At 36.2% G+C, this 27,414-nt stretch overlaps 1 protein-coding gene across 9 annotated transcripts in view; it reads right to left on the bottom strand.

The window, feature by feature from the left end:
• Positions 1-27,414, bottom strand: part of DMD (dystrophin) — a 2,565,910-nt gene that overhangs the window by 821,394 nt on the left and 1,717,102 nt on the right. For all 9 annotated transcript variants that reach the window (XM_043895268.1, XM_043895262.1, XM_043895270.1 and 6 more), the window contains 2 exons: positions 13,116-13,263; positions 10,500-10,649 (listed from right to left, as the gene is read on the bottom strand). In XM_043895268.1, coding sequence (XP_043751203.1) covers positions 10,500-10,649; positions 13,116-13,263 — 298 coding nt within the window. The remainder of the gene's footprint in view (positions 1-10,499; positions 10,650-13,115; positions 13,264-27,414) is intronic.

Raw genomic sequence — 27,414 nt, 5'->3', positions numbered from 1 at the left:
ATAATACTTATTGACTACTGGGTCAGGCCTACTTTTAAGAGCCTGATGCCACTCCCAGGCTCTTAAAAGTAGGCCTCTGGGGTAACCTTATATTTTTTTCAGTCTTCCAAAGTGGGAACTCACTCATGAGAGTGAAAGAGGGAGCTATTGAAAATAATGACGGGATAACGGGCACAATCATGAATCATGACACACAACCTAGTAAAGACCCCTATCTTACTGTGAAATTATATGAAGCAAAGTCAAGGATGCTTATGTTATAAACTTTACTGCTCTGCCAGTCAACTCTCAGCTTCAAACTATTTATCAACTACAAATTAGAGATATGAAAAGTTATAATGCCTAGCTCTATGTATTTCTGAATGTCCTTTAAATAATTCAAGAGTGGGGACTTGATTATGATATGCTTAGGAGAGCATGTGGCACATAGTGGTCACTCATTAAATGTCTGTTGAATGAATTATTGAAATGAATGAATAAATGTTACCATGAAATTATTAACTATATAAAAGAAACTTTCAAGATGATGAACTTCCAAGAATTATCAGGCTATATATGTTAGTAGTAAATAGGTAAGCAACACTTTAGAAAATTTTCCTTTAAAGATTCTTTTCTTTTGTTAAAAAAAGTAATTACATTAAGGGCAGGATTGAATGCTCACTATTAGAACAATCTATTAATCATGACCTTTGCTAGGAAAATAATCGATCAGAGCAAATGTCTGTTTTTGAGCAAGGAATGGAAAAGCCAAGCTTTAGCTTGATTTAATTTTCTCATTTTTACTCACATTTATAGTAATGACAAATAACTACTGGCATTGCATGGCAATCATATTTGGAAAACGACCAAATATTTGTTCACCTGATACAAAGGAACAAATGTAAAATGTTTACTACTTGAATGGATACTAAGAAGTGACATAATTAGGGGTTAATACAAAATGAACCAGATTTCTGGAAATTTAGATACAGTTATTTGTACAATGTAGATCACCTGGCCTATGAATTTCACCATATGTATTTTTACTTTCATAATATTTATTTTGTGATTTATTTTGAAAATGATTCTTGACTATTATCAATATTACAAAACTTATTCCTATATAGAAGCTTTGCTACATAAATTAATTTTTAAATCTTACTTTTTAAAAGTAATGTCACAGTTTTTTTTGTTAAAAGGCACTTAACTGCAATTCACTTTCCAGTAAAATTTCTTATTATTGTTGTTTTGCCACTAAATCATGTCTGACTCTTTGTGACACCATAAACTGTAGATTGCCAGGCTCCTTTGTCCATGGGATTTCCCAGGCATGAACAAACTAGAATAGTAATCTACTATTTACAAATAAATGGCAAACTATGAGGCAAAATTTTAAATATATTCAATAAAATGAAATGTATTATGACTAATAGGAATGCATAATATATACTACCTATAAAGTTATTTAACATCAAAAATAGTAGACATACAACTAATTCTGAAATAAACATGGTTTCTTGTATTAGATAATTACAAGTGGTTCATAGTAAAGAAGGTTCTGGAATATAAGTTGAAAACATGGCATTCAGTTTTCCAAAAAGGGCAAAAAGCAAAGCAAAATCATTCATATGGTTTCTTTAAATGAAAAGAAACCTCAGGTTTTCCTTCAAATGAACAATGGAATGACATGGGAAAACACTGAATCAAAACTATATTTTGCAATAATTTTTAAATAGTTTTTATATTTAAATAATGTATTCTCAAATAAGTCATATAATCTTTCTAGGATTTAGTGTTATAATCTAGATGTGACAGTAATTTGGTTTCATTAAGCTCCTTCCATCTGAATAATGCTATGAGTCTACAAAATAAATGTTTCATCTTTCTACTTTTTCAATCATGTACAGGAAGCTTATGATTCAAAATTAAGACTGTTAAAAAATATTTTGGTTTTAAGTAATGGGTAATCTGTATGCAGGTCAAGAAGCAAGAGAACCGGACATGGAACAGACTGGTTCCAAATTGGGAAAGAAGTGTGTCAAGGCTGTATATTGTCACCCTGTTTATTTAACTTATATGCAGAGTACATCACATGAAATGCTGGGCTGGATGAAGCACAAGCTGGAATCAAGATTGCCAGGAGAAATATCAATAACCTCAGATACGCAGATGGTACCACCCTAATGACAGAAAGCAAAGAGAAACTAAAGAGCCTCTTCATGAAAGTGAAAGAGGCGAGTGAAAAACCTGGCTTAAAACTCAACATTCAAAAAATGAATATCATGGCATCTGGTCCCATCACTTCATGGCAAATAGATGGGGAAACAATGAGAACAGTGACAGACTTTATTTTCTTGGACTCCAAAATCACTGCAGGTGGTGACTGCAGTCATGAAATTAAAAGACACTTGCTCCTTGGAAGAAAAGCTAAGACCAAATTCAACAGCATATTTAAAAGCAGAGACATTACTTTGCCGACAAAGGTCCATCTAGTCAAAGCTACTGTTTTTCCAGTAGTCATGTATGGATGTGAGAGCTGGACCATAAAGAAAGCTGAGCACCAAAGAATTGATGCTTTTGAACTGTGGTGTTGGAGAAGACTCTTGAGAGCCCCTTGGATGTCAAGGAGATCAAACCAGTCAATTTTAAAGGAAATCAGTCCTGAATATTCATTGGAAGGACTGATGCTGAAGCTCCAATACTTTGGCCACCTGATGTGAAGAAATGAGTCACTGGAAAAGACCCTGATGCTGGGAAAGATTGAAGGCAGGAGGAGAAGGGGATGACAGAGAATGAGATGGTTGGATGGCTCGATGAGTTTGAGCAAGCTCTGGGAGTTGGTGATGGACAGGGAAGCCAAGCGTGCTGCAGTCCATGGGGTCACAAAGACTCGGACATGACTGACCAACTGAACTGAACTGAACTGAAATGGGTAGTTGAAAAAATACCTACATGTAACAGCCAAAAGAGCAGTAAAGAAAAGGGAACACAAAGTGTCGAGGGCAGGAGAAGATGAAAGAAGGATTAAAAGAGAGTAGGAGAGAATGTGTCACGTACGCTATCCAGGCACAAAAAAACCTGACACGTGTACATTTAGAAAAGTAGTTCTAATGAGATGGATGAAACTGGAGCCCCTTATACAGAGTGAAGTAAGCCAGAAAGATAAAGAACATTACAGCATACTAACACATATATATGGAATTTAGAAAGATGGTAATGATAACCCTATATGCAAAACAGAAAAAGAGACACAGATGTACAGAACAGACTTTTGAACTCTGTGGGAGAAGGTGAGGGTGGGATGTTTCGAAAGAACAGCATGTATATTATCTATGGTGAAGCAGATCGCCAGCCCGGGTGGGATGCATGAGACGAGTGCTCGGGCCTGGTGCACTGGGAGGACCCAGAGGAATCGGGTGGAGAGGCGGGTGGGAGGGGGGATCGGGATGGGGAATACGCGTGGATCTATGGCTGATTCATGTCAATGTATGACAAAACCCACTGAAATGTTGTGAAGTAATTAGCCTCCAACTAATAAAAAAAATTGAGAGAAAAAAAATAAATAAAAAAATATAAGTAGAAAAAAAATAAATAAAGTACAAAGACTATGTGCATAGCTTATATGCAAAAAAAAAAAGAAAAAAAAAGAAAAGTAGATTCATGGTAGACATAGATACTTATCAATTCATGTGAGTTACTGCAGTCATGTCCAACTCTGCAACCCTGTGGACTGTAGCCCACCAGACTCCTTTGTCTATGGGATGCTCCAGGCAAGAATACTGGAGTGGGTTGCCATTCCCTTCTCCAGGGGATCTTCCCGACCCAGGGATCGAACCCACATCTCTTTTGTCTCCTGCATTGGCAGGCAGGATCTTCACCACTAGAGCCACCTAGGCAAAGACATATATTACAGAGGAAAAAAAAAGAAGAGAGTAATAGTGGTGGGGAGAGGTTAGAACACACACACACACAAAGTTCAGAGAACATAGAAAGAAATATGATGAATGATAAATATTGAAATCAACACAGAATCAGACATGTGTATGAAGATTAGAGAGTGAGACACTCAAAGGAAAAAAAAAAAACCACAGAGGTTAGCTTTAATTACATTACCATTCTGTGGATCTTATGGATATTATTGCTAGATTGTAAAACTCAAAATATGCATTAGACAAAAATGAGGACATCACTTCATGGTCCTTATCTGGAGGAAACCACAGTTTAAACCAAGACCTATATTTCACCTCACAGCAACGTTTTCCATCTGTGTTATAAACAGGTGCTGGCTCAACCATGGCAAGTTAACACAGTTTTGCAACAAACCCATTAAAGAGTCCACCATTCTCTTAAAGGAACAGCTATATTACCTCCCTTCACTGTTTTCTGTATTCAGTAATAAAACATAAAAGAGCCAAAATAATTGGTAAGTTGGTTAAATATACAAGGTACAATGTAATAGAGTCAGCTGTGGAAAAATGCACTTGACATCAGGTATTGTATTAGCAGGATGTTTTAGAAATACTATATGTTGAGGAACTGCATGTCTGTATTCCAGCAACCACGACCTACTAGTTACAATTCTAACACTCACTCTAGCCATTAAATGGAGGAGTGTGCTAGGGAATACAGGCGGGGGGTCGCCATTATTTCTTCTCTCTTCTAATGACTGAGCATTTAAGGTTTAATGATGATCAAGACCATCTCCTGATCATCTTGACCACCTAATTTTTTTTAACTGTTGACTTGCATAATGACATAAATTGGCATTAATCATTCATTTTCCATTTTTAAATTTAATTCAACAGGGATAGGGTGGCATTAGGATTGAGAAGAGACAAATACTTTTTAATATGACTACTGAATAAGATTCCAAATTCTATGAACTTTAGTGGCAAAGACATAGTATAAAAATTATAATATTGGGATAAGACACAGATATTATGAATGATATAGAAATATAAGTCTACACAAGACGGTGTTCATAGTCTTAGTTTTAATTTTCTATCATAAAAAAATTGACATTCTATTCTGTTGCAGAAAAGATAAAATCTTGACATATGCTTCACTAGTCACAAAGCTACTATCATGTTTTTGACAGTTCTCTCACATTTCCTATAATTATAATTTCTGTGTTCCTTTTTGTAATATCAAGGAATATTTGGGTGCATCTTTCCTCCTTGTTCTCTTCTTATGAGGAATGATTTTATTTGTAAAAGTGTTGTGTGTCTACAACATTTAATTTAGGAAAATACTTTCCTTCAACATGTAAGTGTCTATATGTATATGTGGCTATTCTGAAATCATTAAAGGAAGAAACGTTACATTTTACAATAGGACAAAATTAACTTAAAAAATTTAAATTATGTTTATTTACACAACTGAAAGAAAGTGTTGATATATAAAAATAAAAGGAGATTCCCCCCCAAATATCTAATTGCTTGAATTATAGAGGTCAAAACACACATTTTGAATTTAATGTCATATAATTGGTACTCATTTCAGTTCATAAATATTTTATCAGTCATGTAAATGATCTGCTTCAAGAACTTCAGCATCATCGATTAAAAAATATAATGAATGCCCTGACAATTAAAAATTCAGTCTCTACTTCTTTCTTTTCAAATCATCTATGTAAAGAAATGTTTCTCAGTGTAACTTTTTCATGGCTCTCAATTTGGTTGAGTATTGATGAATGACAAGCAATTCTTTACAGGCAACTGTACCATTTTTGAAAGAATCCATTTCATATTACATGAAAATTATACTTCTGTGGTATTTTCTTGGTATGGATTTGCTCCCGGTTTGAAGGATTACAATTTGCTTTATATTTTGAATAGAACAAAGTTAACAGGTATTCAATGTGCTCAATAAGGTAGTAGAAATGTGGTCAAAAGTGGATGAGAGGTTTCAAAACATACTTGGAAGGTCAAAAGCATAGATGGAGAAAGTACATATGGGGACACAAAAAGTAAGGGAGAAGAAGTCTTCGGTACAGGGGATCTGAACTTGGCAAAACCTGGATAGTGTTTGGATTAAAGATGTCATAATGTCTGAGAATAAGAGCATGTATGAAAGCTTGTAGATGCAAATTTGTGTCAATATCAAAACTACCCCACAATGAATGGTCTTCTTTTAACACTGACCTACAGGCAAAAATAAACAAATCAAAACAGTGAGTGTGGTTCTTACCTAAAGAAATTGAACTTCTTGCCTGGCAAGAATTTTAGCATTGGTATGAATAGCTCAGAATAAAGCCCACTGTATCATAGACTTTGAAGGTTTCTTTCAACAAGAGACTCAGCTCTCTACCTTAGCACATAGAGTAAAATATCCCAGTTAACAAGACCCATCCAGCTACTTAGAGCTTGTAGTCTATTTTCTCCTTCTTAAATATAAATATACATAAGATCCCTAGCAGTATTTAAAAAGTCTACAGCCCCAAAAGGGAAAATAGCATGGGAGTGGACAAATTCCTTGAAAGACACAACTTATAAAAGTTGACACACCAAGAAATAAAAATATAACCATTCCTGTATCTATTAAAGAAATGGATCCATTATCAAAAATTTTCTCACCAAAAAACCTCAACAATAACAACACAAAATATGACACCCCATGCACTGATGGCTTTACAACTGAATTCTTCCAAACATCTCAGGAAGAAATGATACCAATATTCACCAATTGTCACCAGTCTTGGTATCATTCCAGAACAAAGAAAAAGAGAACCTCTGAACTTGATTATTAAGTCTAGTTTAACATTGCTATCAACACTCAAGAAGGATTAAAAAATAAATTACAGACCGTTTCCTGCCATGAACAAAGATATAAAAATCATAAACAGCATATTAGAAAACTGAATCCAGCAATCTATAAAAACGTAGAAGACATCATGACCAATAGGATTTATTTCTGAAATTCCAGAGTAATTTCAAATTCCCAAAACAATGACTGTCGTTTGTCACATTCAGAGGAAAAAAAAATCATAGGATCTTTTTAATAAATGCAGAGAAAGTTATGAATAGGTTACCTATTCGTAACAAAAATTTGAGAAAAAAGAATAAGGAAAAAATTCTTTAACCTGATTCAGAGGATCTATAAAAAGTTCTATAAGGAACATAATATTTAATGATTAATTACTGAAAGCAGTCCACCTGAAACAGGAAATGACTCAAGGCCTCCCATTATCACCCCGTCTCTTAAACATTGTTTTAGAGGCCCAAGTTTATGCAAAAACAACTAAAATCCTAAGGACTGGAAAGAGAGAAACTACCTCTATTTGATGACATGATTGTGCACATTGAAAAATTCGAAAATGTTTTACAAAACATTGATATTAGTATGTGAATCTGGCAAGGACACTGGATGTGTGTTTAATGTAAAAAAAACTATTTTTATATATCAGCAACAAAAAGAAAATAAAACTTGAAATGAATCCCATTTATAAAAGGACCAAAACATCAAATATCTGGGATTAAATCTAATAAAACATGTGCCGGTCCTCTGGATTGAAAACTACAAAGTATTTCTAAAAATGCATTAAAGGAGTCCTCAGCAAATGAAGGGATGTAACATTTTCATAGATTAGATGACTCAACATTGTAAAAATATTAACTGATCTATAAGTTCAACACAATCAAATTGATATTCTGGCAGGCTTTAGTAAAAATTGGAAAGTTGGTTCTAAAATTTATTTGGTGAACTGAAAATAGCAAAAAACAATCTGGACTAAGAAGAATAAGGTTTGAATTTTTATGCTACCAGATCCCAATTTTTTTTGTAAAACAAGTATGTGGGTTTGTGTGTGTGTGTGTGTTATATACATGTGTGTGTATATATATATATACACATACATATACATGCATGTATACTTATATATGTAGGTATATATATACACAAACATATACATTGTATGTATACACGCACACATACATACACATATGTCTGTGTATGTACACACATACATGTACACACACATATATGTTGTTGTTTTTGCCTTCTCAGACTATTCTTTCAGAATGGAGGGACTTCCCAGGTATCACAGCATTAAAGAATCCCTCTGCCAATGCAAGAGACGCGAGTTCAATTCCTAGGTCAGGATGATCCCCTGGAGAACCCAGACAACCCACTCCAGTATTTTTGCCTAGAAAATCCCATGGATAGAGAAGCCTAGTAGGCTACAGTCCATGTGGTTGCAAAAGAGTCAGACACGACTTATGACTAAACAACAACAAATGTGTAAATTCACATATATACATTGTGTGTGTATATACACATACACACATACACAATATAATATTGTTCAATGATACCTGCTACAACATGGGTGAAACTTTAACATCTTATGCCAGGTGAAATAATCTCAACACAAAGGGACAGATACAGTGTGAGTCCACTTATATGAAATCTCTAGAACAGGCAAAAACAGACAGACAGAAAGTAGATTAGAGGTTACTTTTAGGGAGATGGGTTCAGGGGTAGGGTGATGGGGAGCTATTGCTTAACAGTTACAGAATTTCTCTTTGGGGTACTGCACATGTTTTAGAAACACATAATGGTAATGGTTTTACATTGTGGATATAATAAATGACCATAAATTGTATACTTAAAATCATTAAAATGACAAATCTTATGTTATATATATGTACTACAACTTAAAAAGTAACTATACCACAACCATTGAACTGTACACTTTAAAATGGGTGAATTGTATGGTATGTAAATTGTATCTCAAGCTGTTGAAAGATGACTGTTAAATGTACCCCTCCTATACTTTAAATTGATGCTTTTGAACTGTGGTGTTGGAGAAGACTCTTGAGAGTCCCTTGGACAGCAAGGAGATCCAACCAGTCCATCCTAAAGGAAATCAGTCCTGAATATTCATTGGAAGGACTGCTGCTGAAGCCGAAACTCCAATACTTTGGCCACCTGATGCGAAGAACTGACTCATTGGAAAAGACCCTGATGCTGGGAAAGATTGAAGGCAGGAGGAGAAGGGGACGACAGAGGATGAGATGGTTGGATGGCATCACTGACTCAATGGACATGAATTTGAGCAAGCTCCGGGAATTGGTGATGGACAGGGAAACCTGGCATGCTGCAGTCCATGGGCTCGCAAAAAGTCAGACATGACTGAGTGACTGAACTGAACTGAACTGAACCTCTCTGGTGGGAGATGTTTATAACAAGGGAAACTGTAAATTTGGGGGGAGGAGTCTTTGGGCAATCACTGTAACTTCCTCTCAGTTTTGCTGTGAATCTAAAAATGCTCTAAAAACACAAAATCTTCATTAAAAAATTAAACTACTGAACCGAAAAAAAAAAAAAGAAAGATGACTGTTACAAAGTCACTGCAGTACTAGTTGAAGGACATTGATAATCAAGAGAATCCAGAACAGATTCATATATATATGTTCACTTGATTTACGACAAGGTTGTCAGAGGAGTACAGTATGGACAGGACAGCCTTTTGATAAATAGCCTTTTGATGGATCAGCTAATGGTGCTTTTTTTTAAATTCATATGCACCACTTGGTTTTAAGGGCTTCCTTGGTGGCTCAGAGGGTAAAGCATCTGCCTGCAATGCGGGAGACCCAAGTTTGATCCCTGGGTCAGGAAGAGCCCCTGGAGAAGGAAATGGCAACCCGCTCCAGTATTCTTGCCTGGAGAATCCCATGGATGGAGAAGCCTGGTAGGCTACAGTCCACGGGGTTGCAAAGAGTTGGACATGACTGAGCGACTTCACTTTCATTTCACTTGGTTTTAAAGAGTAAGTATGCATTAATTTGATAAACAATTTAAAATATTATATTTAAAAAATAAAATATTAGATTTAATAAGTATCCAAGTTAGAAAGATGAAAACTCAAAAGTAAACAAATAAACAGTAAATAAATAAAACATCTTTTAGAGAAGTTTAGCATGCATTGATCCTTGATTAAGTCTATACCATTGTTGGTGGTGGTGGTGGTGGTTCAGTTGCTAAGTTGTGTCCTACTCTTGCGACCCCATGGATTGTAGCCTACTAGGCTGCACTGTCCATGGGATTCTCCAGATAAGAACACTGTAGCGGGTTGCCATTTCCTTCTCCAGAGGACCTTCCGGACCCAGAAATTGAACCTCGGTCTCCTGCATTGTATGCATATTGGTAAGGATAAGTAATTTTGATTTATGATACTCATTGAGCTGGACAACCTCCATCTTACTTAAATATTGTCAATCTACACCTGAACACTGAATGAATCACTTCATCCTTTTTCCTAATTCTTTAGAATAATTCATGTAAAGTAATAGTGGTATATAACTTGGCATTTGGTCATTACTGTACCATCATTCACCATCAACATTCCTTCCATTCACAACAAATCATACACCCAAATCAAATAGTCGATTAAAATAAAAACAAAATAACAATCCATAAAACCAGCCCTCTCCCCCAGCCTTACCAATTAAGCACCATGAAACAAAAGAAATGCTTGCAGCATTTAACACATGTGACAGGACAGATGGTTAATGTCTAACCTTTATCCACTGAAGATTTGTCTGCTTGAGCTTATTTTCAAGTTTATCTTGCTCTTCTGGGCTTATGGGAGCACTTACAAGCACTGTTCCTCCTGTTTCATTTAATTGTTTTAGAATTCCCTGACGCAGGGGCAACTCTTCGGCCAGTAACTGAAACAGACAAATGCAACAACATTTAAAATGAATTACAGCACAATGCCAACTACCTTGTCTTTGCCTCTATTGATTAATCTATCAAAACAAAGAAAGACTGGAGGCCCATCGGTTCCTTAAATACCAAGTTTTCTACAGAGCGCGGAGCTGGTGGACTAAGACACCCACACCTAAGTAAATCAGCCCATCCTACAAAGGATCAGAATATCTTGTCTCCCTCAAAGATTTTTTTTTCTCAAGAGAAAAATGTTACATAGTATGATGAGCTCTAAAACAATACCCTAAACAGTGTCAAAAGTCTAAAAACACACCTCTCATAAACAGAATAATCTGGGCAAATATAAGCATCCTCTCAGGTATTAGGTTTCCATATTATAACTTAGCATAGTAAGAAATTGCATTATCATATTAAAAGATAACTAAGAACATACCTGGTAACAGGCATTGTGCTAACTAACCTCTTCATATACATTATCTTAGTTAACTTTTATAATAATGTCATGAGGTAGATCTTACTATCTTCATCTTACATAGAAGGAAACTGAGACAGAGTGGTTAAATATCAGATTCAAGGACACAGAAGTAGCAAGCAACAGACTGGTGATCCAAACTTGGGTGTTTTCATTTAAGAACACTTAATTTTGATACCTGCACATTCCTGAATTTTTCTTATTCATTTAACATCACATTAAAAGTGCCCTTTTTATGATCAACAAAGCTATCATAGTTTTATTAACTGTCTTTTATTTATTTGTATCTTCTATTACTGCACTGTTAATAGTACCACTAGCCACATGAGGCTGTTTAAATTTAAATTAACTGTCAGTAAAATTAAAAACTTAATTCTTTAGTCACATCAGCTACCTTTCATGTCCTCAAAAGGCAAGTGCAGCTAGTGGCTACTAAAGTTGCTAATATTCAACACATTTATCATGTTGTTAAATGATATTGGATGGTGCTATTGGACAGTGTTGATCTAGACTAAGGAAAAAAAAGGAAATCAATGCATATTTATTAATAAGTGAACACCACCTAACATGTCTCTTAAATGAATTATCAATTACTTTCTTATATATATATAACACTCAATATATTTAGGAAAGATGAATTTTTAAGAACAGACTGAGTTTGCTTTTCCATGGCATAACCATCCTCGAACCATGGATCAAAAACTTTTTACTTTTTGACTCTCAAATACCTAATACATTATCTGAATATACTAGGTGCTTAATATTTGTTTACTGAATTAAGCAATATTTTACTTCTTATACTTCATCCTCTGTCAGGTACATATTTCTTATTTCACAGAAATAAGTAGTTGACATGGAGTCTAATCTGCATGTGCAGATCAACTGAATCATTGATAAAGAAGCAGTTCCATTTCTCTTTGATTCTGTGACCTTGTAAAACGAGGATAATAACCATTTCGGAAGTTTGATAAGATTAAAATAGCAGATGTAAATACATCTAATACTTAGTATGTAACAGGGGATGATTGAATGTTAATTTCCCTTTCCCTTCAAGAATTAAAGTAAAACAGATCCAAAGGAGTTTCTTTCCTAAAACTTAAACCATGACAGTTAATCCAATAGCACAATCAAAGCATCTCAGTCAGCCAGGAGAGCGAATCAGAAAGCAGCAGACATCATAGTGTGTTAGTTGCTCAGTCGTGTCTGACTCTTTGCGACCCCTTGGACTGTAGCTGGCTAGACTCCCCTGTCCAGGGGATTCTCCAGGCAAGAGTACTGGAGTGGGTTGCCATTCCTTTCTCCATCACATTAAGCAGACATAAAAAAGCCACTTGAATACACCAGAAGTTTTATTCAACCAGTATAGAAAGTGAACCAACGTCACCTCCCCTTACCCCTGCAGACAAACCAAACCAAACCAAACCAAAATACAGCTTCAGGCAAATAGAATGCCTTTAATTAGAGGCTGAAGTAGGGAGACTAATTTGGCAATTAAGATCTTCCATAAGAAATGAGATCATTTCTACAGATTCTCCCCAGTTTTTAAAATAATTTGGAGCTGTGGAATTCTCCATTAAGTCTAAAATTAATTTCAAATCAGTTTAAAAAATATCATTATGCATTTTATACACACACATACACAAACAGAAGCACACTTATATATATATATCCGATACATACTTTTTAAAATATATATATATATACTCACTGGGCTAAGACAAAATAAAGTTGTGAGCAAAATTACTGAAGAACTATCAGTATCCCAATGGGCAGGAAATCAATGACTGAATGGATACATTTAAAAAATATATTCTTATACTTTTTTTTTTCTTTTTTGGACTACCATGTAGCTCGTGGGATCTTAGTTCCCCGACCAGGGATTAAACTCAGGCCACGGCAGTGAGTGGCCAAGTCCTAACCACTGGACCCCCAGGGAATTCCCCCTAGGTTCATATACAAGTAGGCCCTGGGAGATTTTTGAAAATAAAATTACCTTGACTTCCTCAAGCTTTTCTTTTAGTTGCTGCTCATTTCCAGGTTCAAGCGGAATACTAGAAATGTTATCTGCTTCTTTCAACCATAAAACAAATTCATTCAAATCTCTTTGAAATTCTGATAGGATATTCTTTTGTTCTTCTAACCTGGAGAAGAATAAAATTGTTTTAAAGAACATATTTCTCAAGTTTTCTTTTTTTTATTTAAGACAATTCAAAAAAGTTGCACACACTTTCAAAAAATAAACCATTTTAAAGATGTTAACGATATAATATTTTTAAGGATGTAATATTTTAAAGGCCTAGTCAAATATCACCTTTGGGGCAAAACTGCCTCTGGTTGAGAACAACTTCACTAGAGTAAGTATATAAAGTGAAATTACATGTTTTAAGATGTTTGAATGAAATACATCGTTATGGAAAATTGTAAAGTAAAAACAAGGGAATTAAATGAAAACACTAAATTATTACATGTTCAAATGTTTTTCAAATTACAACACAAAATCTTTTTGGAGGAAAGAGGGAATTGATTTAAAATACTTAACATATGTTGTACTAGTGGATGTTGTTAATTATAAAAGCACATATACTGTATGTTACTCAATTAGCCATAAATTTATTCTTACATATTGAATCATAACACAGCTGAGCAAAATAAGCTGCACTTATAACAATTTACATTTTTTTGTTTTATTATCTTTTGGGAACTATGTATCTGTGGTATGTAAGCTTTTAAATTGAAGCATAATATACATATAGGAAAGTGTTCATATAGAGATCAATATAGTTTTTAAAAATGGATATATCAACTAACCCTTGGATACATCAAAGGAATAGAATGTTATTAGAAGTCCCCTCAAAACCTTTGCAGTCACTAACTCCAAGTGTAATCAGTATCCTGTCAACTTTTATTATTTTGCCTGTATTGAGCATTATGTATATGGGGCAACCCACTCCAGTATTCTTGCCTGGGAAATCCTGTGGACAGAGGAGCCTGGAGGGCTACAGTCCATGTGGTCCCAAGAGTTGGACATGACTTAGTGACTAAACAACAACACTGCCTTTAAATGTAATGTTTACAATCATCATCCATGTTCTGTGTAGATTATCTTCTTCTCTACATAGCACTAAACTGTATAAAATATATCTCTGTTGGTGGACATTTGAATTGCTTCCATTTGGGGGCTGTTCAGCTAATTTTTCGTCTGTTTTTGCTTCAAGTTGACAAATATTTATTGAGGGTTCACTAACTTCCAGGAACTCAGATAGGCATTCTGATCAAAGAGAAAGGAGTTATGTACCTTGCCTTGAGGATCTCATAGTCCATGAGAGGGAAGAAGCATGTAAATCTAGGACTATGATAGAATATTGTGGAGGACAAGTTATTTTCTGGATATAGAAAGGTATAGAAGATGTGTCAGAGGAGATAATGGTCTACCTGGGTATTAAAGCATGAAAAGGGATTTGATTCACAGCCTGTGCAAAAACGGGGCACTGAGAGAACTACAGTTACACTAATTCCCCAAACTGGATCCGGTTATTGGATTTATGTTCCTCTATACTCATTTTTGTTCTTTGATGTGAGCTAGTTCAAAGTTCTACCTGAGGCACATGAGAAGACACTGTCTTCTTTTTCTATTCTCCAAACAGCAGATTCTATAAAAACCCAAGTCCTATTTTGGGCTCCATTGAAAACTCAAATCATATTATGTCATCATTGCACTCAAACTTTTCTATTGCTTCCCAGTTCATTCACATCAAAAGCAAAGTCATTATAGCACTCTATGAGGGTCTAGATCTGTGCTGTTCAATATACTAGACACCTTCACATGTGGCTACTGAGCACTTGAAATGATGTGTGGGAAATTGAATGTGCTGTAAGTGTAAATTGCATACTGGATTTCAAAGACTTAGTACAAAAAAAGTCATCTCTGTACCTTCTACTCAATTTTTCTGTGAACCTAAAGCTGCTATAAAATATACAACTATTTTTATGGGGGAAAGGGTGGAGGGGAGGGGTAGATTGGGAGTTTGAGATTGACATGTATGGACTGCTATATTTAAAATAGACAATTAACAAGGATCTATTGCAAAAAATAAAAAGATAAACCTAATAAAAATAAAAATATTTCTAAAGTATTAAAAAATAATATAAAACATCTCATTAGTCCTTTAAATATGTACAAGTCAACATGATAATATTTTTAATATATTGGGTTAAATAAAATAGGTTAATTTCACCTGTTCTTACTCTTTTTTACACGTGACATTAGAAAATTTAAAATTACATATGAGGCTCACTGTACTTTTGTATGGAAAAGCAACGATCTATAAAATCTGCTGATCCCCTTTCTCCTTACTTGTCCAACCTCATGCCCATCTTCTCTCCCTTTCTCTTATCCTTCTAGAGACCTCAGCTTGTGTACTTGCTGTTTTTTCCTTCCTAGAACGACCTTCCCTCACAAATCAAGCATGATTGGTTTCCTCAGCTCCTGCAGGTCTCTCCTGATGATTCTACTTAAAATCACACCTCTTCTCTCTCCAATTTCTGTTCTTTCTCCCTAGTCAATCTTTCTCTTTAGTACTTAAAACATTCCTGGTAGCTCAGTTGTAAAGAATCCACCTGCAATACAGGAGATACAGGAGACACTGGTTTGATATCTGGGTCAGCCCCTGGAGAAGGAAATGACAACCCACTCCAGTATTCTTGCCTGGGAAATCCCACGGACAGAGGAGCCTGGTGGGCTACAGTCCATGGGGTTGCAAAGAGTTAGACATGACTGAGTGACTGAGCATGCCCAAAACAAAAAAGCACTATAAATTGGTTGTTTTGTATATCGTCTATCTTACACAGGAAATCAAACTTTCTGAGGGCAAAGATTTTGCCTGTTTTATTTACTACTGTTACCCTTGCTCCTGAAATTATGCCTGGCACAAAAACCATGTTAAATAAATAACTGTTGTGTGAATGAATGAATTTGGCCATCATTCTTTTCAATCTTACACGCTTTTCTGTTTGAAAAGAATTGTTCCCATTTTTTGCAATACTGACTGTAAAACATAATCTAATTTACTCACCGATGTGCACTACAGTATTTCACCAAATGAAATAGACCTTCACTTGCAGGTCATATAACATCACTGTGTATACTCCCAGGATGTGGGTTAGAGTGAGGAATGCTGCTGACTAAATGATGACATTTATTACTTAGATGTTTTATTAAGAAATTGTTCTTTAGGTTTATATATATATATTTTTCTCTTATGGTCCCCTTGAATATGCATAAAAAAGTCAAGTATAAGTGAAAAAATTGGTGCAGTGTTCTTCAAATTTCCCCAGTCTCCAATACCACTTTTCCTTTTAGAGCAGTGGTCCTCAGCCTTTTTGGCACCAGAGACCAGTTTCATGGAAGATAATTTTTTTCATGTACAGGGGTGGGGGGGAGGGGATGGTTTCTGGATGACTCAATCGCATTACATTTATTGTGTACTTTACTTCTATTATTATTACATCTGCTCCTCATCAGATCACCAGGCATCAGATCCCCTCAGTTCAGTTCAGTTCAGTCGCTCAGTCGTGTCTGACTCTGCGACCCCATGGACTGCAGCACGCCAGGCCTCCCTGTCCATCACCAACTCCCGGAGTTTACTCAAACTCATGTCCATTGAGTCGGTGATGCCATCCAACCATCTCATCTTCTGTTCTCCCTTTCTCCTCCTGCCTTCAATCTTTCCCAGCATCAGGGTCTTTTCCAATGAGTCAGTTCTTTGCATCAGGTGGCCAAAGTATTGGAGTTTTGGCTTCAGCAGCAGTCCTTCCAATGAATATTCAGAACTGATTTCCTTTAGGATGAACTGGTTTGATCTCCTTGCTGCCCAAGGGACTCTCAAGAGTCTTCTCCAACACCATAGTTCAAAAGCATCAGTTCTTCAGCACTCAGCTTTCTTTATAGTCAGATCCCATAACTGGTGTCTTTTTCCATGCAGTGTCATCTTCTGTGACATCAAGAGTCTTGGCAGTATAGCACTTCTTAACAGGGTTCTCCTACTGTTGCTTGGATTTTCTTCTAAACCACATGTGACCTGGCCACCAGAAATAGTAAAATTCACCCAGATTTCAGTGACACTAATGTGGTAAAATGTGCTGCCTAGAATGAATGAAATTTGGTTAGTTTGCATAGTCTTCCACCACTGATAACAACGAATAACTCAAGTTCTTTTGGCTGCTACCAAGCTGCTGGCTATTTTAGGATTTAAAAAAAAGGTTCATAATGTAATGACAGTTTACTGTTACCTTTAACTGCTTGTAATTATGAACGAATATTATTATTGGCATTATCTGCCTGATATGCTTAAGCTTATTTTCTGTTAATAAAGTCAATAAAGACTTGGCATTCATTTCCAGAGGGACTAGTGTTTGATTATATGAGTTTTTGCCAATAACAAATATTTTGGCTTCTCTTATACATGCAAAGTAAGGATATCTACATCAATGTATGATGCTGAAATGGTTGGCCATTGAAGTGCTCAAGATTTAGGGAGGAAGGGTTAAAGGATGAAGCTGGTGAAGTGGCTCAAAGCAGGGCTACGAAGTGGATAGAATGTTTTGTTTTAATCTCTAGGTGATGAACTACTCCAATTTTTTGAGTAGAGTAAGATTTATTTCATCCATTCCTTCTGGTATTCTATGAAGAATGGATGTGGGTAAGGGTGGTAAGACAGAGAGTGAGGAACTGAAACCAAGCAGGACCCTGTGGGGTTCCTGGCACAAAAGCCTTTTTGTATTCCCTTCCCTGCATTCCCAAAGTGAAGTGAAAGTCGCTCAGTCCTGTCCAATTCTTTGTGACCCCATGGGCTATACAGTCCACGGAATTCTTCAGGCCAGATACACAGAACAATATCTTTGAGCTCTTCTGCAGAACTAAAATCTCCATCAAATGGAAGATGTTAACTACTTGATGAAGCACTCTTCATAATGAAAGCTGAGTGCTGAAGAATTAATGCTTTTGAACTGTGGTGTTGGAGAAGACTCTTGAGGGTCCCTTGGACTGCAAGAAGATCCAACAAGTCTATCCTAAAGGAAATCAGTCCTGAATATTCAATGGAAGGACTGATGCTGAAGCTGAAACTCCAATATTTTGGCCATCTGATGCGAAGAACTGACTCACTGGAAAAGAGCCTGATGCTGGGAAAGATTGAAGGCGGGAGGAGAAGGGGACAACAGAGGATGAGGTGGTTGGATGGCATCACTGACTCAATGGACATGAGTTTGAGTAAGCTCTGGGAATTGGTGATAGACAGGGAAGCCTGGCGTGCTGCAGTCCATGGGGTCTCAAAGAGTCAGACACGACTGAGTGACTGAACTGACTAACTGAACTGAAGTACTCTTCATTCCAGAGAAGGTCATGGTTCAACCATTATCACTTGATCCAGATGATCTCTGGATTTAAGGGATGCAGACCTGCACACTAGTATACTCAGTCGCTCAGTCCTATCTGACTCTTTGGAACCCCATGGACTGTATTCCTTCAGGCTCCTCTGTCTCAATAGGTTTATCCTGGCAAGAATACTGGAGTGGGTTGCTATTTCCTTCTCTGGGGATCTTCCTGACCCAGGGTTTGAACCTGCATCTACTGTGTCTCCTGCATTGGCAGGTGGATTCTTCAGCATTGAGCACACATAAAGGTCTAAATCATGAAGATGTAGCAAGGGAAAAGGAAAAGACAGAATGCTTAAAATTCAGGAGATTCAACAGGATTTGTGGATGAAAGTAGAGAGATTAGCATTAGTAGCTAAAAATTATTAAGCATTTTCCATATGGCAAAACCTTCCTGGTGGCTTAAAGGCAAATAATCTGTCTGCAATGCAGGAGACATGGGAAACGAAGATTCAGTCCCTTGTTCCAGAAGATCCCCTAGAGAAGGAAACGACAACCTGCTCCAATAGTCTTGCCTGCGAAATCTCACGGAGAGAAGAGTCTGGCGGGCTATAGTTCATGGGTTTGCAAAGAGTCAGCAGCCACTGAATCAAATATCAAGTTGTCACATTACGACTATGAGGTGAATACTAGTTTTTCCTCATGTACAGATGAAAGAAAGTGAGGCTCCACATTTTGCCCAAGATCAAACAGCTAATAAGTGGTCAATCCAGTATTCAGTACTGGGTCATCTAGGTTCAGTACTGGGTCACCTGGTCTAAGAGTGATCCCACCTTATCTGGCTGAATAGATGGCATTTACTCCAGCTGAGTACATTTAATTGTACTGGATATTTTGGGGAAATTACTAGTTGAAAAAAATAGATCTGGAGCTCAGGGGAGAGAGGAGAACAGGAATCATGAACTTCAGAGTCAACAGCAACCAGTTGGTAGATAAAACATGGTAAATTAGCCTTTCAACTTTGAACAATGGACAATTCTTCCATCTGATTATTTCAATTAAATACACACATTAAAGAAAAAAACCCATTTACAATCATTCATTGATTTCATGTGTACAGGTAATTTGTGGCTCCTGCCTCTCCCCCAATTGCCTTGCTTTGACATGGAAAGCCAAAGAAACACCTAGGGTGTTCTTCTGGGTCTCCCCAAATTCTACACAGGTCTGTGAAGGAGTTCTTCAGCTCAACAAATACTCATCTGAAGGAGAACATAATTTTCCCATGTTGTAGTTTTCATACATTTTTTTAGTGATTACTTAGAGAGATGTAAGGGGAGATGTAAGGCAGGTAACGACTCCCACCATAAACACTGCACTCTCCACAAAGCTAAGTATTCCATTCCACCTGAGACCTTTCTCTCTTTTTTTTTAACTGTATAGCATAGGGCATTATATTCAATATCATATAATCTATAATGGAAAAGAATCTGAAAAAGAAATAAATATATATGTATATATGCACAACTGAGTCACTTTGCTATACATGTGAAACACTGCAAATCAACTATATGTCAATTAAAAATGGAAATATATATATACAATAAAATATACATGATACAAATAAAATATACATAGTACACAAATATATATATACACATACACACAATAAAATATGCAAATAAAATGTCTATGGAAAGTCTATTATGACTTAAAGGGGAAAAATAAGAGGTGAAATATTGCTTTTGAGTACTTATAAGGTAGAAATATTTGAATGGGCTTCATCTACAGAGAGTAAAGATTTTCTGAGATGTGAGCCATAGTAATACATTCTAGTCCAAGGTCACCTGAGTCCTCTTAACATTGATCTGGACATGGGGTACCAAGGAGGTGGGAAATCTCTGATGGTAGATGGAATACCACTGCTTTTGTGCTTGGGCTCAGTCATGTCTGACTCCTTGTGACCCCATAGACTGTAGCCTGGCAGGCTCCTCTGTCCTTGATTCTTAGCAAAAATACTGGAGCAGGCTGCCATTTCCTATTCCAGGGGATCTTACCAACCCAGGGATCAGACCTGTGTCTCTTGCGTCTCCTGCATTGGTAGGTAGATTCTTTACCACTAGTGCCACTTGGGAAGCCAATACCACTGCTACTTCTCAGCAAACCTTAGGAAGAAGAGGCTGGTCTTGACTGCTGGCAGCTTGTTTTAGATATGGGGTAGCACCATTTTTCCTCAGACTCTGGAGTGAGAAGCAATTCTGAAAGAGGAGCAATCCCACTATAGACATCTTTTATTTATTCAAAAGTTCTAAGCTGGTTCAAATCTTTGGGTCTAGGTTTCAAGGGTATTTGTCAGTCTACCTCACCTTTGTCTCTTTCCACTCTTTGCAAATCTTTGTCACCTTTAGTATTTGACTCTAAATCACCTTGCACAGTGTCCCATATACTGAGAGAAACCTTGTTTCTATTGATCTTCCTCATCTTAGTTAGGTAAAATCTTGTCAAAAATCTCATTACATTTGTAAAACCTAGACAGATGGGTAAGGCTTTTCTCAACCTACCTCTAGAACCTAATAGTTTCAGGGAGGAATAAATCCAAAATACAACAAGTAAAAGCTCAAAGAATAGGAAATAGTAATATGAAACAAACAAACACAAAGTTTCAAACCTAGACTAAAATTCTAAAAGCAAATACCTCCACTTCTACTTCAAACACACCACTAATTAAGTGAGTAGTTTTCTAATCCTTTCAAAAATATCCAGCCAAGAACAAAAGTGGTGGAGATGTACTTGTTCACTGTAATTAGGATTTTTATACTTAATTGGGATCAAACTCTACATAAACATTGTGTACCTGTTTTCTTCCTTTAATTACTACTGTGAATATTTGCTTAGGTCATTGTTTATTATTTGAAAAATTGATTTTTATGATCTGAGTAAAAAGTCATATATGAGTACACCATATTTTACCATTGTTTTGTCATTTGGCATTTAGTTTGGTTCCAGTTTTTCATTATAATAAATAACCCTATAACAACTACATTTGTTCATGCATTGTGGCTCATCTATCTGTTAATTTCCTGAGAATAAGGAAGAAAAGTTAACAATGAGAATACTAAGAATATAGACTCATATTGGTAAATTTCTTTGCAATGCCGGTGGTAACAATAGTTTGTCATGGACTTTTTAACATTTTTTATTAACAGAAAAGCTAAACAACTTTGTAAATGTGTATATTTGCCATTTCTGTTTATACTCTCAGTCATCTGCTGTGTCTGTTGCCCATTTTGCCTCAGTGTTTTCTTATTTGTCTGTAAAGGCTCATTTCACTTTATCTTAAAATATACTTATTGAGAATATTTTATAGCTTTCCTTTCATCTTTTTAAAACATATTTTTGTTTCTTTCTAAAGAAAGCACATCGATTTCTTGGTTATTTCTCTCACTGATACTACTCTGAAAATTGTGACCACCTGACAACTGTTTGGATATCTGCCTTTATTCTGGATCCTTACATATTCATTAAAAAAAACACAAAAACTAAATGCTTCATACATTTTAAATTTATATAGTTGAGTTCCTGACCTTGAAGGGTTTTTCAGAAATTGATATTTTTTTCCCAGCACAATCTATTCTCTATTGATTTGTGGTGATTTCATTATATTTTGTGTTTTATATGCAATAAGTTTCAGTTTGCAGATATACCATAGATTTTTGTGACAGCAAGGAACCACTTCAACCATTGCGGCATGAAAGTATGTCTAATTCCTGGTAGGTTAAATCCTCTCCTACCTTAGCTATTTTAATTTATGTACTACGAGTATCATGTGGTAAAATTACAAAACAAATCTCACTGGGGACTTTGATAGGGATTCCATTAAATCAATAAATTAATTTGTGAAGAACCACTGTCTTTCCAGAATAAATCTGCTAATTTTTCTATGTTTACAGTGCATTTGGACACGGAGCGTATCTGGGACTCATCTGTGTACTATAAATAATTAAGTATGTTTTCTAATTAACCTTCAGCATCAGTTTGAAAGGCAGTGACTTGCATATGATTTTACGGATATTAACTGTATACTAGTTTAGGAAAGTCTTAAGAACTACCAGATAGAATAAATCGTCACTTAAAAAGTAAAAGCTTTGGCTAAGCTATTTGCTATAATCTTTCTTTTCACACAATGTTTGTGGAAAACTTTTTCTTGATGACTTAATTTTTTATAAAGAGTACAGCATATTCTTTTCAGGTATAAAAACATTTGATAGTTATTTCTTGTCTAGGTTTGTTTTTTATACTTTGAAAAAAGAAAAAAAAGATGGTGCCAACCCACCGGGACCTTGTTATAATCTGCTTTTTCAAGTGCATGTGTTTTCTGAAATTTCAAAAGCCTCGGTTTGAAGTTTTAAAAGCTGCAGTTTGAATTTATGTATTCAGATGATTGCAGAAAAGCGAAGGAACAGAGTTTGCATTTCCAGGCTTGTCTCTTGACAGAACAGTTTAAACATGCTTTATATTGGCATTCATCACATGAAGTGTTATTTCTTTGTTTACCTACTCGCTTAATGCTTATGGTAGGATTTATTCAGGCATGTGGTAGTAATAATAATGAATGGGATATTTAACATTACCCATCTGCAATTAAGTGCTAAATATTTTACTTTTAGAGGCATTTCAATACATTTAGCTATTTTTTTTTAAAGAATGGTTTCTGTTTGAAATATTGGCTCTGTAGCCATTTACATTATAAATGCTTTTAATACAATTGAAGGAAGTACATATTATGATAGGGAGAGATTTGCATAATCAAAAGGAAGAGTTACTGATGTGTTGCAAAATTCAATGACTTTAACATTAACTCTTAATGAACATTTTCTGTGGGGCTGCTCTTACGATAAGTGATAAAGACTATCAAATCACATGGCATGATTTTAGAGGAGGAGGATCTAGCAAATGTTTCAGCCAAATGCTAGATATTTACACATTGGAATCCCTTTTGCCACTCAATACATCATGTGTATTGTCTTCCTAATATTCCCAACAAAGAAATTGAAGCCTCAGAGATTTATATGCCAAATATATGCAAGTATAAGGTCACTCCCTATCCCATTTTCCAAATGAGAAGTTCCTCCCTAGGTTTCTAATCAAATATAACATAGAAACTTTGGAAAGTATAGATAGGATTATCACCTGTCTACATATAGTGCTCAATTCATTACTTTGATTGTGCATACAATTTAAAATTATATAGCATATTATATTAGAATAAAGTTCTATTGGAAAATTCATTCCAAGCCACAAACACACATTTACATAACAGAAGAAAGTTTTATGTTATGTAAAGATAGTTTTTCTTTTCTCTGTGCCATATGTTCATGAGCTACACCATGCAACCACTTATTGAGTTGCTCTTAAAATAATCTTTTCAGAATTTGTTTACAATGGCATTCAACTCATGAAATTGTGATGTCATACCACCAAAGTTGATCACTACTTCTGTTAAATTTGTTTTCTTCCTGTTGCTTTTTCTCCTCTACCAAGTGACTTCTACAAGCAACCAAAATAAGCATCAATTGAGATTAAGTAAATATGTCTTTCCCAGACAGTGCTTTGCTGTTTTGAGCAAAATAAAACACGTGAGTATCTTATAATTTGAGAAACTCCAGAAAGATTTAACTATAAAAGGTATCACTTAAGGAAGAAAAAGAAAAAAAAAAAATGCATGTTTAGGGACACATTAACTTCTCCGAGTCATTGTGTCTATAGGATGTTGTTAGCATCAGAACCCAGCCATTTGCCATTCATTCACTTTGCCTACAGTTTTTCCCTTATACAAATGAGGCTTAACATATCAAGGTCCTCAGGCATTCACTTCTCAGTATTAAGGAAAATATTAGCAAATTGCAGATAGATGTGAAGAACGAGAAGGAAAATTGTGGAGCTCAGCAGTGAGAGCTTCTCAAAGGAAAAAAAATGAGTTCAAATCTAAGCCCTGAAAGTTATCAGTTGAACATGTGGACTTGGGCAGTTACTTAACCTTTATAGGCCTCAATTTCCTCATCTTAAAATGGGAACAATAAACACTTCACAGTGTGGTCGTTTGGATTAAATTTGCTTTCAGAAACTCCAGTTTCAGCATACTGCTTCACTAATGGTATTCAACAAAAGGCAGAGAAAATAAAAAGAACTTTTTTTTTAAAGGAGATCTGGATATTGAAGTGCTATTTCTATCTCAGAATTTTGCCTAAGCCAACATACTTATATACAGAAAAGTATTTATAAAGCATGTATGAGTACACAGGGAGACTGTTTGAAATTCAGCTTTTTGATGAGCCAGTTGACAGTTCTATTTCTTTCTTCTGACAAACTTCCTTGACAAATTTTGGGAAGTTTAACAGTTGGGAAAAGACAATTAGAGTCAAAATGCCAATCTATGAGTAAACGTGCCACCAGATGCTGCTACTGATGTTTAGTCGCTCAGTCGTGTCTGACTCTTTGTGACCCTATGGATGTCCCACCAGGAGCCCACCAGGCTCCTCTATCCGTGGGATTCTCCAGGCAAGAATACTGGAGTGGGTTGCCATTTCCTTCTCCATGGGATCTTCCTGACCCAGGGATTGAACACACGTCTCCTTCATCTCCTGCACTGCAGGCGGATTCTTTATCCCTGAGCCACGTGTGAAGTCCAGATGTATGATTACAATGTAGAACTATCAAAGTTCTACTAGTTTCCAATGATGTGACAGTGGATGTAGGTAACAATCCTAGCCCTCATGGAGCTTACATTCCAGACAATGAATAAGATAAGGAAGAGAAATACATTGATTCCGGCAGAGCAGTAAGTACTACAGAAGGAAAAAAAAATGAAGCAAGAAGGGAATATTGAGTGGAGCTGGAGGGTGGCTGTAGTTTTATAAAGGGTGATCAGAGAAGGCTTCATTGAGAAGAGGTATTTGAATAAAACTGTCATGGTAGAGACTGGCTGGCTACTTCTCCCCAAATCTGACTTCTCGTAACCCTGAAGCTCATTGTCATGCCCCATCCTCTCTTGCCAATTGGTGTGACTACATAACTGAATTCTAGCCAATGGAATGGATGCAGAAGTGATTGTCATTGATTCCAAGCCTGGCTCATAACCTCACCCCTCATAAATGATATTCCCTGTTCTTTAAGAATTGATGCTTTCAAATTGTGGTGCTGGAGAAGACTCTTGAGAGGCCCCTGGACAGCAAGGAGATCAAACCAGTAAATTCTAAAGGAAATCAACCTTGAATACTCATTGGAAGAACTGATGCTGAAGGTCCAATACTTTGGCCACCTGATGCAAAAAGCCAACTCATTGGAAAAGACCCTGCTGCTGGGAAAGATTGAGGGCAAGAGAAGAAGGGGGCAACAAAGGTTGAGATGGCTGGATGGCGTCACCTGACTCATTGGACATGAGTTTGAGCAAACTCCGGGAGACGCTGAAGGACAGGGAAGACTAGCATGCTGCAGTCCATGGGGTCACAAAGAGCCAGACATTACTTAGTGACTGAATAACAACAACATAGAAAAGCATAGTGATTTTGAAAGCCACAGGTTAAAAACATCAGCGTTGCAAAATCAAGGTAGACTAGGTCCCTGATTCACAATTTGGAGAGGGAGTTGCTTGCTTGCCGATCAGAAGCAACTTTTTGAATTTTCTAGAGTGCTAAGTCACTGAAATGTAGGGCTTCTATTTTAATAACAGCCTGAATTAAGTTAGGTATTAAAGGAAATGAGGGAGCCATCCATGCAAATATCAAGGAAAAAGAACACTGTAAGCAAAGGAAATAATACAAAAGTCCTGAGGCATGAGTGTGGTCAGAATGATGCCAAAACAACAACAAAAAAATGGGGGGAAAGGTTTGGAATGGAATGAGAGAATAAAAGACTAGTAGGAGATGAAGTAAAAGAAAAAAAAAAAAGATAACAGCCAAATCTTAAGAGATTCTACCCAGGGAGGGATATATGTATAATTATAGGTTATTTGTGTTGTACAGTAGAAACCAACGTAACGTTGTAAAGCAATTGTTCTCTAACTGAAAAAAAATTAAAGAGATTCTACCTAGAATCTCAATACTTTCATAATTCATATTTTCTAGCAAACTCAGTCCTTGGATAAAAAGAAATTCTAGAATAATCTTTCTTGGGGACCTCAGTTTGAACTCTTATTCAATCCTACTTTAATAGATCCAGTTGACTGAATCCTAGCACTTCTTTTGGAAGTCTACAGAGGTGCTGGAACAGATTTTGGAAAACAGTGAGGATGCTTTGGACTGTCATCTGTCAGCAGCAGAATGACATAATCTATCAGTAAAGCTTGTAACAAAGCCACTGCCATCTGATGAAAGATGCAATGAAGAGTGAGTGACCCTAATTGTTCTGCTTTCAGTAATGGCTTAAGTTTTCCCCTTCCAAGACATTACAAAGGAGAGTGAAAAAGTTGGCTTAAAACTCAACATTCAAGAAACTAAGATCATGGCATCTGGTCCCATCACTTCGTGGCAAATGGAAGGGGAAAAAGTGGAAGCAGTGACAGATTTTATTTTCTTGGACACCAAAATCACTGCGGACAGTGACTGCAGCCATGAAATTAAAAGACACCTGCTTCTTGGAAGGAAAGCTATGACAAAACTAGACAGTGTATTAAAAAGCAGAGGCATCACTTTGCAGACAAAGGTCCATATAGTCAAAGCTATGGTTTTTCCAGTAGTTATGTATGGATGGACCACAAAGAAGGCTGAGACCCAAAGAATTGATGCTTTCAAATGGTGGTGCAGGACAGGACTCTTGAGAGTCCCTTGGACTGCAAGATCAAACCAGTCCATCCTAAAGGAAATTAACCCTGAATATTCATTGGAAGGACTGATGCTGAGGCTGAAGCTCCAATATTTTGGCCACCT

The sequence above is a fragment of the Cervus elaphus genome, chromosome X, assembly GCF_910594005.1.
Source record: "Cervus elaphus chromosome X, mCerEla1.1, whole genome shotgun sequence".
Classification (NCBI taxonomy): domain Eukaryota; kingdom Metazoa; phylum Chordata; class Mammalia; order Artiodactyla; family Cervidae; genus Cervus; species Cervus elaphus.
This window is presented reverse-complemented; position numbering and strand designations above follow the sequence as displayed.